General features: G+C 39.0%; 1 protein-coding gene across 1 annotated transcript; it reads right to left on the bottom strand.

The window, feature by feature from the left end:
* Positions 1-7949: 7949 nt before the first annotated feature.
* Positions 7950-11798, bottom strand: LOC123988605 (general transcription factor II-I repeat domain-containing protein 2-like). The gene is made up of 3 exons (XM_046289292.1): positions 11795-11798; positions 10991-11674; positions 7950-8053 (listed from the first exon to the last, which is right to left on the bottom strand). The coding sequence occupies exons 1-3, from the start codon at positions 11796-11798 to the stop codon at positions 7950-7952; spliced, it is 792 nt and encodes a 263-aa protein (XP_046145248.1).
* Positions 11799-13655: the final 1857 nt, after the last annotated feature.

The raw sequence follows: 13655 nt of genomic DNA, 5'->3' as shown, positions 1-13655 counted from the left end.
GGTGTGGGGGGGGCAGCGTCGGCTACGAAGCGGGGCTTGACGTAGGTCGCGAACGAACGGTTCGGCATCCCGTTAGCATAGCACAATAAAAAAATTAAACTAGTTAAACATTTTTTGTTGTTGTTCAAAACGAATACGGAATCTAATCTCTTGTCGCCTGTCATTATGTAGAAAAGGAAATTTTAAACATTTTAAATAACAAATAAAAATGTTTGAAATGAAATAATGAATACAAATTTTAAAACAATTTCAGTGAAACTTACCCATTCGTTCGTAAATTCCTATCTGGGTCAATCCTGGGTTATTGTGTCGGTCTTCATCACTTGACGAAGAAACACGTGAGCAGAACAGCTGATTTCACGGTCGGGCTAGTGAACTCGCCTCGTTTATTGCATTTAGGTATCGCACTCGCGCAGCCCCTTTCGGGGTCGATTTTTTCACTGAAACGACCACACAAAATCACTGTCACTTTTCACGCACTTTAACCTTATGACTTGAATTATTAAAGTTAGCTGCATAATGAATAAGTAAACTTATGTTTACTGTACGCTTAATAAATTGCTGGCCCCGAAAGGGGCCGATTGTATTAATCGATGAACCAATGTTTTCTCTACGTGTAAACAATAGGTGGCCCCGAAAGGGGCCGATTGTGTTAAGAATGCATGAAGGGTTCCACGTATCCCCCTTGATGCTCCAAACAAATCGCTGCACGTGAGGCAACTGACCGCTGCACCTTCCGCAATGTGTCTACGGAAATGTTTGCGACGGCACCTTGGATTAGTGCCATTGCCTCGCCCGTCGTTTCAATGGGGTGTCGATATACCTCGCTCTAAAATAATTATTGAATAAAAATAATTATTATTAAAAATACAAAAACATAATTAAATGGATACATAACTGTAAACATACCTTCAGATACCCCCAAAAATAAAAATCCAACGGATTCAATTCCGGTGATCGTGGGGGCCACGCTACAGGCCCACCGTGGCCAATCCACCTGTCCTGGAAGGCTTCATGTAGGTAGTCGCGAACATTTACGGCGAAATGTGCAGGTGCACCATCATGTTGATAGAACATGTCCCCCCGAATTTCGGGAGGAATTCTCTGCATGAGATCCGGAAGGACATGTTCTAAAAACACTCTGTACGCCGGGCCGTCCAATCTACTCGGTAGAATGTACGGCCCAACGATAAAATCGCCGCAAATCCCGGCCCATACATTTAATGACCAGCGGTGCTGCGCTGCATGTGGGCGAATCGCGTGCGGATTCTCATCGCTCTACACGTGTGAATTGTGGGCGTTGAAGCATCCCTCTCGTGTAAAGAGGGCTTCATCTGTCCACAAAACAGACGTGCTGAACGACGGATTCCGTTCGATTTTTCCCAACAATCACCGGGAATACTCCATCCGCTGGATGTAATCTTGCGGGTACAGATGCTGCACCCGCGTGAATTTGTACGGGTGCAGTTGATTCTCCTGCACGATCCGGTACACGGTTCCACGGCCAACACTCAAATGAAACAAAAATATTAAAACAAGAATTATATTTTCATATTAAAATTATTATAATTACTTAAAATTATTACTTACTTGGTGCATCGGCTGACCTCGCGTATGCTCGTGGTCGGATTTTCCTCAAACTCAGCAAGAACATGTTCTTCCTGAGCTACGGAGGAACGGGTGGTGCGGCCGGTATCCGTTGTGACCGGTAGCAGCGATCCTGTTGTGCGAAGCCGCGAAGCAAGGTGCCGAAAAGTAGGTGCACTTGGTGCATTAACGGGTCCGTACTGTTCACAATATTGCTCGGCAGCAAGATTGGAGTTATAGTTGCATTCCACATAAATGCAAAACATATTATAATACTCCTCGGTCGAACGCGTCATGATGTTTTCACCTAGCTTTTCACTTTGAAAATGATTTCTGTTCCAACAATTTGACGGTATTTATACGAAGTTTATGAGATAGGTTTACCTGAATTTGACTTTTTCGCTTCATCCCCAAAGTGGGTTTTTCCGAAGGGTCAATTAGCAATCGGCAAACGTGTTACAGTAACTTCTATATCGGAGAGTTTACCTGCCTGGAAAAAGTCAACGTTGCCGATTTTTCGAATGGTTGGAACAATAAACATTTCCAAAGTTTGAAACGGCGGACCAGGCAATGGCACTAATTCATGGTGCCGTCGCAAACATTACCGTAGACACATTGCGGAAGGTGCAGCAGTCAGTTGCCTCACGCGCAGCGATTTGCTTGGAGCATCAAGGGGGATACATTGAATCCTTCATGCATTCTTAAAACAATCGGCCCCTTTCGGGACCACCTATTGTTTACACGTAGAGAAAACATTGGTTCATCGATTAAAACAATCGGCCCCTTTCGAGGCCAGCAATTTATTAAGCGTACAGTAAACATAAGTTTACTTATTCATTATGCAGCTAACTTTAATAATTCAAGTCATAAGGTTAAAGTGCGTGAAAAGTGACAGTGATTTTGTGTGGTCGTTTCAGTGAAAAAATCGACCCCGAAAGGGGCTGCGCGAGTGCGATACCTAAATGCAATAAACGAGGCGAGTTCACTAGCCCGACCGTGAAATCAGCTGTTCTGCTCACGTGTTTCTTCGTCAAGTGATGAAGACCGACACAATAACCCAGGATTGACCCAGATAGGAATTTACGAACGAATGGGTAAGTTTCACTGAAATTGTTTTAAAATTTGTATTCATTATTTCATTTCAAACATTTTTATTTGTTATTTAGAATGTTTAAAATTTCCTTTTTTACATAATGACAGGCGACAAGAGATTAGATTCCGTATTCGTTTTGAACAACAACAAAAAATGTTTAACTAGTTAAATTTTTTTATTGTGCTATGCTAACGGGGTGCCGAGCCGTTCGTTCGCGACCTACGTCAAACCCCGCTTCGTAGGCGACGCTGCCGTCCCTGAGCCCGCGCGTTATACGCGCTCGGATTGGTCAGTGTTTTTGCTTAATAATTCAAAAAGGAAGCTTCGGACCACTTTCTCGCAAAGGAAAAAGTTGTTCAGAATCACCCCCCCTACCACCATCTAGGAGCGTGAAAATGCGTTACATGACACCCTGTAGAAATCTCCTTCTTGTACAATTTCATCGATAGTTTCCACTTTTCAACATTTTCTATATTTTATATGTTTTCTTCATATAATCTCTCCGTAAGAAAATCATCCGCAGCAGATATAGTTGTGATTGTTTCTTCGGAGGTACCTGCGCAGGTACCTGTTTCCGCCGCGGTACCTTCACTTACCGTGAGGCATGCTGCCTTTTTCGTGTCGAATCTCGGGTTACACGCGACGACCAGCCAAGCGTGAACGTAGAAAGGGACAGACAGTAGATTACAAAACTTTTTTATTGTAGACTTTTTTTTAATAAAATTTTTACTACCGCATTGGTGAGATTTTTCTGATTAAAATGATACCGAACACGATATAGCTTGAATTATATTTATTTATTTATTTATTCAGAATACGCTGCGGAACTATTGACTAGAAATTAGATGCTTTATGGTGTTAGGAAAAGCCTGTGATTTCAAATCGGACAGCTTTTTCCTATTGAAAATTAAAGTAACCTACAAGCTAACAATAATAATAGAATAATAATAAAATAAGTAAGCAATAATAATAGAATAAAGAACATAGAATTGACACATCGGCTACATATGTATAAGGCAGGCCGTACACCAAAGATGCATCAAACACGCAATATACCACATGCAACATGCAATATACAACATGCAACGTAATGTAAATGTTACATGTTGCTAAATTGCGTAAACCAGTGCAGCAAATTGATCCTGAAAAATTTAAACAATTTTATATGCGCGGTATTTACCTCACGTCGCGCGTCGCGTGTTTGATGCATCTTTGGTGTAGAGCCTGTCTAAATGATGTGTACGAACGCAGAATTGACATCGCGGCTAAATACAAACGATGTGTATGGACTCAGAATCGACACTTTGGCTGGATATATGCAACATTAAATGCCCAGAATCGACACCTCGGCTGGATATATGCAACGTCTGGGTCCCAATCTCTGTTGCATATATCCAGCTTTTACTGTAATTATATGTCGCGGAATAAATTGTTCTTTGATGAGAGTAATTCGGCTTCCAGTATCAAACAAAGCTTCAACTTCGATTTCGCATTTAAAACTAGAATCAGAAACTCTTACTTTCACCAATTTTTTAAATTCATTTAAATGTAAAGAATGATCATCAATGCAATTTACCTGTGGTTTCGGTTGTTTTGTACAATTCTGGATCGCATGGCCTACTTTCTAAAGCCTTCAAAACCGTGGCCGAAAATCCGTCCACGCACACCTCTGACTATGCCATCTAAAGCCTCGTGCTGACCTGTGCATTTGCGCGCCGAAAACGTTCGTTCGGGCAAAAATGCTCAAGTGAGTATGGCCCGTTAATGTGTTCGCGAAGACCCAGAGTGCGAACGAACGCTTTTCGACGGCTGTAGCCTCGTACTCACTAGAGCATTCGTGCGCCGAAAACGGCCCGTTATGTGTTCGCGAAGGCCCTGGGCACGAACGAACGGTTCCGACGGCTGTCGGTCCATCAAAGGATATTCGTGCGAACAATTTTACTGTGCCGTTTACAAATTTCCAAGTACCGTTAGTCGACCGCTGCCGAATTTACCCTTCGGAAAAACACCTACCAGAACCTGGCACCCGACTTTGAAAAAATCAATTTTTTCCAATTGCATTGTATTCTCCTTCGTTTGTACCCGTTTGTACCACTTTTCTTTTCGTTTGTACCCTAAGGGGTGAAAAGATATGAGGGGGTGAAAATAGCCTAGCACCTCACTTTAACATTTTTCAAATCTTTCTACGGGTGCTGTTTCTTAATCGTTTGTACCCGTTTGTACCACCTTCAGTTTCGTTTGTACCCCAAGGGGTTCGTTTGTACCGACTTTTGAAAAAAGCACAAAGGGGCAACTTTGGCGTTGTTGAAGATTTTTCAAATCTCCTTGTGGGTGCTGTTTTCTAATTGTTTAAGCATTAACGCGTATATTTGTTCTAAATATTAAGTACCTTTAAACATTTTTTAATGACTACCTGTTCAAGATTGTCGATAATGAATCATCAAGGCTGTCGATAATATCGATCACTATACATATAACTGAGAAGACTTGGTCACTTATCATCAAATTTGATTCCGCCGTCCATAATCTAAATAATTACCGAGAAACACATTACTGTTTCCAACAATTATTTTCGCGACTCAACAGCACATACAATGGAACGTATCGAAGTGTAACACGCCTATTTTGATGAAACTTTGGGGAAATATAGGTTTTATAAAAATATTCAACACGTATTTTTTTTTATGTGCCATAGTCCATGTTATGGGGGTGGAAACAGTTTTGCGTTGTTTTCTGTTATTCAGCACATAAGAGATCTCATCATCACAAATAGTTCCTTTCTTTTAACGAGCCACTATAGAGTTTCCGACCACCGCATAGACGATGAAATACTGTAGGTCGTAGATTTGAAGTTAGTAATACTAGTTACGCAATATTTATAGTCTTTATGTCATTAATATAAAAAATATACAAAAATGGCGAAGTTGCCCCTTGGTGCTTTTTTCAAAAGACGGTACAAACGAACCCCTTGGGGTACAAACGAAAGTGAAGGTGGTACAAACGGGTACAAACGATTAGGAAACAGCACCCGCTTTCAGATTTCGAATATCTTAAAAAATGACGAAGTTACCCCTTGCAGGTTTTTTCAAAAGACGGTACAAACGACCCCCTTGTGGTACTAACGGGTACAAACGATTAAGAAACAGCACCCGTAAAAAGATTTGAAAAATGTTAAAGTGGGGTGCTAGGCTATTTTCACCCCCTCATATCTTTTCACCCCTTAGGATACAAACGAAAAGGAAAGTGGTACAAACGGGTACATACGAAGGAGAATACAATGCAATTGGAAAAAATTGATTTTTTCAAAGTCGGGTGCCAGGTTCAAGTAGGTCGGAAAAACTCAGTTTATGATATGGCCTGATGAACCGTCATAAACTGATTTTCGAAATCCGGAACAATTTTTGATATTAATTGTTTGGATACTTTAAATAGATACTGAAGACTCGTATATGAATCTCCCGTTGCTAAAAGGCACACAACATTTTTTAAATGTCCACTAGCTTCTACCTGTAAATCTCTAATTAGATTTTCACCACTAGAGGTTGCTCTATTTTTATATATTTGACTAATCCACCATCGTTTATCTTGATTTTTTCTTCTTCTTTTTCTTTTAATTATTGTATTTATAACAATATACGCTGCACTGGCGATCGTGACATCTGTTCCTGTCGACATTCTGACTTCGACTGGTTTACGGAAGAAAGAACTCAAATAGAAAGGTTTACGGTACCCCAGGTAGAAAGGTTTGTGCGAACAGCCGGAGAAATTTCACGTTCGTTCGCCGAGAGCATTCGTTTGGGCAAAATCCACAAGTCAGTACGAGGCTTACGGCTAAAATTAAACTCATAGATTTATGCACATTTATTTGAAGGGAACGTCGATTCGGTCCTTTTCCCACAAAGAATCCAATCTGGGCTCCTCTTCGTCTAATCGTTATCCCACTATGCTCATAAGTTCTCCAAGATGTTTATTTTTCTACTGAAATTCTGTAGTAGATGATTGGTGCATTCTATTTTTCGTACATGCACCCTATACTCTTTATATGGATTATTGTCCAATCTCTTCTTGAACACACAGATATCGCCATCGGCAACTAATATAGAGTGTATACTAGGCCGTGCATTTCTATACTGCATTTGAATCTTTCGATGATAGCAGCACTTTCCATACCGGTTGAACTTATCTGACGACTCCAGTTTTTGAAACAGCAATGCTCGGGCGCTTCTTCTTTCTTTTTAATTGCTCTTCCACGAACCATACACTGCACTGCCTTCGTGTTATATCCCATGGTGGCTCCTACGCCAGAAAGAGAATTGTAATCTCCTCCGCGGTATGATCTTTTCATCCAGCTGTCATCTGCGACAACTGAGATCCATGGCATATTAGATTCTGGATGTATGTCGCCTCTTGCTATAGCTAATTCTTTTTCTTCTTTTCCAGCATCTTCCATTTCGCGTTGTACGGCCACTTCGAAGGCATGGATTATGTCATTCTGACATTTTTCGTGAATTCTTTTCGTCGTACAGAACACATTTACACCAGACAATAATGCTTCTAGTTGATTTTATCCGTCGCGCGTCACCATTGTTGCGGAAACAGCGGCGTGGTTGATGTCCATAGTGTCATCGTTCTGTCGAAGACAGGGTATGCGCTCTACGTAATTGCACATTGGCACTGTACATGGCACACTTTTTCCAATCCGTATTGTTGACATCCAACTATGTCAAAATGTTCGATGGCACATCCAATAGTCGAATGTGTTGCAAGATTTTTTACTTCTTCAAAACCCTATCCAAAATCAACAAAATCTATTCCTTTTGAAATTTGTGTTTCCGACTGTTGTGGTTCCGCTTTTTCTACCACCCAGTCGCTGTTGTAACTTGCAACATCTTCATTCGTTTCTTCGTTCATGTCTTCTACGGAAGGTATTTCATCGCTCACTATCAGCTCATTACCTTCCAACACTGATTTAATTGTTTCTTCGCCTTCATTGTTGTTACTTACTTGATTTTCTTCGGCATCGAAATCTATTTCGTCTATAATTTCTTCGATAATCTGAATCTCTTCACCTACGTTTTCTTCATATACTTCATATATCATGGGGGGTGGGGCACTCGTGGCATCACGTTACAGTACATACATCATTCATATACAGAATGTGCCGAGAATTGTGGTACAAACAAGAATGGAGTGATTTTTCATGCAGAGATGAGTCGAGGATGTAAACTTACATAGTAAAGTGACAATTTCTGATACAGGGTTGTGATCTTCAGAGAATCAGCTGCGAAGCTCCGGCAGGAGCGTGAACATCCGAAAGGTGCTGAGAGTTGATTGAATGGGTTTCCTCATACTCGGATGGTGTATTTCTATGGCCTGTTACAAGAAGTGCAAATGTCATATTTTTGCAAAAATGACGAAATAACCGGTATTCAATCTGTAAACAATTAGTTGAGCGTAAATTGTTTTACGTATCTTTAAGTGCTAATATTTCAACTTTATAAAAACTGACATTAGTATTTCTTGCACCAAGTCACAGATTTGTATTTTTAAACAATGTCACGGCTTGGTATAGATCGAATTACTACGTCAAGCTTTAATGATCCATTTACTCATCGTCAATTAAGGGATCATTCTACTTCGACACCTAAAAATTAAGCTATTTAATGCAGCTTTTTTCTAAGCAAATACCTCCTACAACGAAATAGATTTTTCAGCATTTATTACACTGCTCTTATATAATGTAATAGCATTTTTTAAATAACCTTTTTAGTTGCTTAAAACAAAGAAAACATTTTTTGTTTCTAATAAGCCTCCTTACAGAAATTCCCTACAGTGTAAGGCTCTCACCATGGATACAGATATTTTTTTGAGGTGCAATTTCAACACCATTAAAGATGTTCTATTTGAAGCAACTAAAAAGATTAATAATATTATATAAGAGCTGTCTAATAAAAACCAAAACAGTTAATTTTTTTCAGAATAAATGGTGAAAAGTAGCTCAATTTTTCTGATACCGGAGTAGAATAACCCTTTAAACTAATTTTATGAAAGTATTTTCCGGTCTCTACCAAATTAAGTACTGTCCAACGGATTGCACACAAAGGATCATTGAATTGTGATAAAAAATTTGCCGATATTTGATCCCTTGTAACTATATGATAAAAATTCATATAGCATGTGCTGCTTCTATTTTTTCGATTTAATCAATTTGTCAATCTATGTAACATCTGAGAAATTAAACATACCGTTTGTTTCCTAAATTGTTAAAAATTGAAACAGTGTTGTGGACATTAAAAAATTTTAAGAATCAATTCATCATAAATTTGGATATTGTAGTGATACCTTTAAAATGATTCCTGAAAACTGCTTCGATCGAAACATGTGCAGTAGACATCAGATTAACCCCAAGGTACATTACAAGCTGGTTACACTGTTTGGCACACTTTCTTCAGTCGCATAGTATGTCGACTATTCACCACCACCCAGGGGTAAATCCCGATGTTAATCCGTTCAAGCATGTATGGGATCTGTTAGATCCAACATTGAGGAGTCTCTAAAGAACTGTTATGACACTGCAGTGATTCAAAACTGCAAGAATCAATGAGACAATGCATCAACATGCATTAACGATGCCGATAAATAATAAGGCATCGTGGTGGTATTACACATGTGGAGACACACAAAGATACAAGGCGGTTGTGTAAGCTTTTGCTGGTGTACCTAGAGTTGTTGTAACACTGCTGACGCGCTTTTCATTCAAACTTAGATAAAAGATCGTGCCGCAGCTTTTCAGGGGTCATTTTAAACGAGACAGTGCAATCTTTTAATTCATGGTGCACTCAGTGTAGAAAGAAATTTTGTAATGTCCATAGTGACATTTCAATTTGTAAAAATTTGGAAAAGAAATAATATGTTTAATTTCTTGAGTTAACGTTTGTCGAGCTGGATGAACCGGAGGGCCCACCGGTGAAAGAGTAATTTTCGTGTAAGTGAAAATACAGCCGAGTGGCCTGGCAACCCAGTAAGACCCGGTATTCACAGAGGCAACTCTTGGACCCCCTCTCATTTTAAGATGAGTCCAGATAGAATTATGTACCACTTTTTATTATAAAGTTACAAAAAGTCAGATGGAACATTTTTTTATCACGTCCTTTAATTTTGTTTGAATAGTGTAGTGGACGTAATAAGAATAATAAGAGCCAAATCACGGCACTTCTGCAAGTCATGACATTGTTCACAAATATGATTGGATTAGCTACATACGTTGCCCTTCAGGTGCACACGTGCTTGATGTTGCTTCTTAGTCGATTCAATGGGAGAGCAGTCTTAAATTTATGATTGCAAGTTGACTGAATCAATAATTAAAGATTGACATTCTAAATATATTTCTGATTTACTTCTGCATGGAGAACCACCCCTTTCCCATTTTTATCGTGATTTTCGGTACATATTACACTAGGCATGTCAAACTCATATGTTATTACGGGCCACATGATTATTTTGTATTAAGTTGGGGGCTGCATGTTTTCAAGGTTCAAAAAATCGATAAAATACGATTTTTAGAATGATTATATTATGTATTATGAATTTATTAGACTCAGTGTCAAGCTCAATGTATTGTATATTATACATACTGTGACCCTTTTGGGGGTTCACTCTATAATATAATTTTCGTTACAAAACTCGTTACAATCGCTGGGCGCCAGCCACTCGCGGTGGCAATCGAAATCAAAAAAGGAAAGGGGTATCGGAGGTGCTTACAGGGGATGGGTTTCGTGGCACTTCCGCCCTTACAGTATTTCGCGGGGGAGTACGCAGTGGAGGACAGTGTAGGGTAGGGAAAAATCTCAGGGTGGGGAAAAAGTCCGCAGGAAAGTCCGTATACGTTGTGCGTCGAATGGAAGGATCAAAATTGGGAATTGTAAAGGGGGCTGGAAAAGGGTGAGGTTCGTCGAAACCTTTGAATATAATGCGCGGGCGGAGAAAATAGCCGTTGCCGGAACTTAAACTTGACAATTTTAATAATTGAGGGGACTCACCAATGGTGCATTCCACACACAACTCGCACAACTTTCTCAATACGCTTCTATAAATCTCTTCTCACAAAAATCGCTATCTGAAAAATCCATATTCACTGTATACAATAGCCACAGGCTCATTGATGGTTCGTCGTCGCCGCTGCGAGTCCACGTTCTCGAATATAATTTACAATTTTGGTGACTATTTTTAAAACATGTCCGATATTTAAAACTTTGGAGCATAGTACTTGCTAGTGAATAATACAATGAAAATGTTCAAAATTATTATTACCATGCTGTTGGCATGTTTCTTTTAATCTTTCAATAACTCCTTTAGTAATACCGGTCATGGTAGGTGCACCATCAGTTGCAAGACAAACCAACTTTTCCAATGGTAACTTATACTTCTTCAAAACTTCCATAAGTGCATTAAAAATATCAGCTCCAGTGGTTGTATTATGCATGGGAATGATTTCCAAAAGTTCTTCACTTATTTTTAAATTAACATCGCATCCGTGAATAAAAACGGCCAGCTGAGCGATATTTCGAATATCTCTACTTTCATCAATTGCAATAGAGTAGGCTTGAAATGTTGATATTGTTGAATTATGCTGATTTCTCAAATTCTCGACTATTTCATCAACTCTGCCAGCTACAGTATTTCGACTTAAACTTACAGTTAAAAATTTTTTTACTTGTGCTGGACATAATACTGCCGCTGCTTTAATTAGGCATTCGCTAATAAATTCCCCTTCAGTAAATGGTTTCGATCTGCTTGCGATTAAATGTGATAATATATAACTAACTTTTACAGCAGCTGTATTATCTCCAACAGATTTAGTGAATACACTTTGTTGTTTTTGAAGAATTGATTTCAATTCCGACAATTTGTCTTCACGAAGTTTTCCAACGTATTGATCATAGTCTGTTTTGTGATTTGTGTCATAATGCCTTTTAAGATTATATTCCTTAGCAACTGAAATAGAGTTTTTACATATCAGGCATAATACTTTATTCTTGTTTTGAACACAAAAATATTGAAGTTTCCATTTTTCTTGAAAATTACGATGTTCCTCTTCAATTGATCTTTTCTTACTCATTGTTCTTGAAGTTTGATTATATTTCTATTAAATACATTTTTAGTTTAATATGAATAAAAACCAAAATCCACTTTAGAGTTCAAAATATCATTCCCAAACGATTGAGCAAACACTGCACTTTATGACGACTTGTAAATACGTACAAACATGTGTCGTGTGTCGGATTAGATCGCTTCGCGTTCTATCATGTTTCTGATCGTCTTGTGTTTTTATCTCCGTTCGGCTTCGGCTGCCGCTTTTCATTTGACGCCTCGCGCCAGCTTCAATCAAAAAGTTCAAACTTTCCAACTTCAAGCGTCTGTTACGTCGCGAGCGTGATACGGCGCGCGACGTACAAAATATAAAACGAAAAGAAATTGGTATTTAGTTATATTATCCCTTTTACTTTCTGAGTGATTAATACGCGGTTGAGAACGGTATTATCGCTGCCACCAGTCCCAATCGTGCTCGACGATGTTAGGTCGGTAACGATTGGAACAATTTAAAAGAATCGATAAATTTATAGTAAGATTCTGAATTTATTTATTGAGTCCGTCAATGCTCTGGTCCCATACGGGCCCCTTGTGCGAATTCGTGTGAAGATGGTAAGCGTGAATGTATAGGAAGAAAGTGTGTTTGAACCAAGAATGAATTTGAAACTAATTAGGTGTAACACAAAGTATAATTTCAAAAGAAAAGCGTAACAAGCAAATGGTTTGGATAACAGAGAGTACGAGCTGTTGAAAATACAGAAAAATGAGAAATATATATATATTAACAAGAAAAGTAAATTATGCAATTTTGAAATGATTCAAGCGACGATTCCGGTGAACAATTAAATTGTTATTTAAAAATGTTAAATATCTTCGATACCTTAAATGATGATGAACGGAACGATCTCGTGGGAAATTTCCAGAACACGCGGTTTCAAGATTGCCCGTTTTGCCTCACTAAATCCAGATTCGTCGTATTGGACAAAATGAAATAGATAACTTACCAAACTCGATGTTAAATGATATAAGATAATACAGTATTCGTTTGGTAATCGCTATTTGCTGTGGGTCGTCTGGAAATCTGGAAGGTAAAGAAGAGATGAAAACTTGTCACACGCACCACGCGTTCGCGATCGGCCTTTGTTCGGTATTACGGTTACGAGACGATCCGAAATTATATACGAAAACGACGCGACGCGGAAAAAAGAAATATAATTTATTACGAACGATTTAAAATGAAAGAAAAAAAGATAGATAATTGAAAAGTGTGAAAATAGTTTAACGTATTCGTATGAGTCCTTTACGCGGAAAACAAGAATCGTAATCTCCTGGCACTCTGCCTTTTACAAGGACTTTACCGGTCAGCTAATCGCTACAATTTTCACGCGTAAACTATTTCTCGACGCGAACACGGGCTCCCCGTCACGTACCTCACGATTTTTCGACGAAGAATGATTTGCCTCAGTCAAGCGATCGTATCTCAGGGTTCGACCCGCGATCATGGGCCCAAAGTGGGGACATCATTTGGCAAATCAGGGTACGTGTCGCAAGGGAAGGCCCGCGCGTATTGGTTTTGTCTAGGCGCATTTTCCGAGTTCTCATCCCTCCTTGACCTTCCTTCCGACTCTGTCTATCGTTGGCTATCTTTCTCTTTTTACCCCTACAGCGCTTCGTGAATTTCGTGCGTCGCAATTTCTATACTTCTGGAATATTCGAAATCTATTCTATTTGAATTTATTTGTTTCTCAATTAATCAAAGAAGCTCTTATAAATGATATTTTCGGTATCGAAGAAGATCTAGCTTTCTTAATAGATGTTTAACTCGCTATATTGAACAACTAGTAAATGAATAATATTAAATTATTCCGTTCGTATTTGCGTTTCG

Source organism: Osmia bicornis, chromosome 16 (genome assembly GCF_907164935.1).
Source record: "Osmia bicornis bicornis chromosome 16, iOsmBic2.1, whole genome shotgun sequence".
NCBI classification, from domain to species: domain Eukaryota; kingdom Metazoa; phylum Arthropoda; class Insecta; order Hymenoptera; family Megachilidae; genus Osmia; species Osmia bicornis.
The sequence above is the reverse complement of the archived record's forward strand: the minus strand, read 5'-3'. Positions and strand labels throughout refer to the sequence as shown.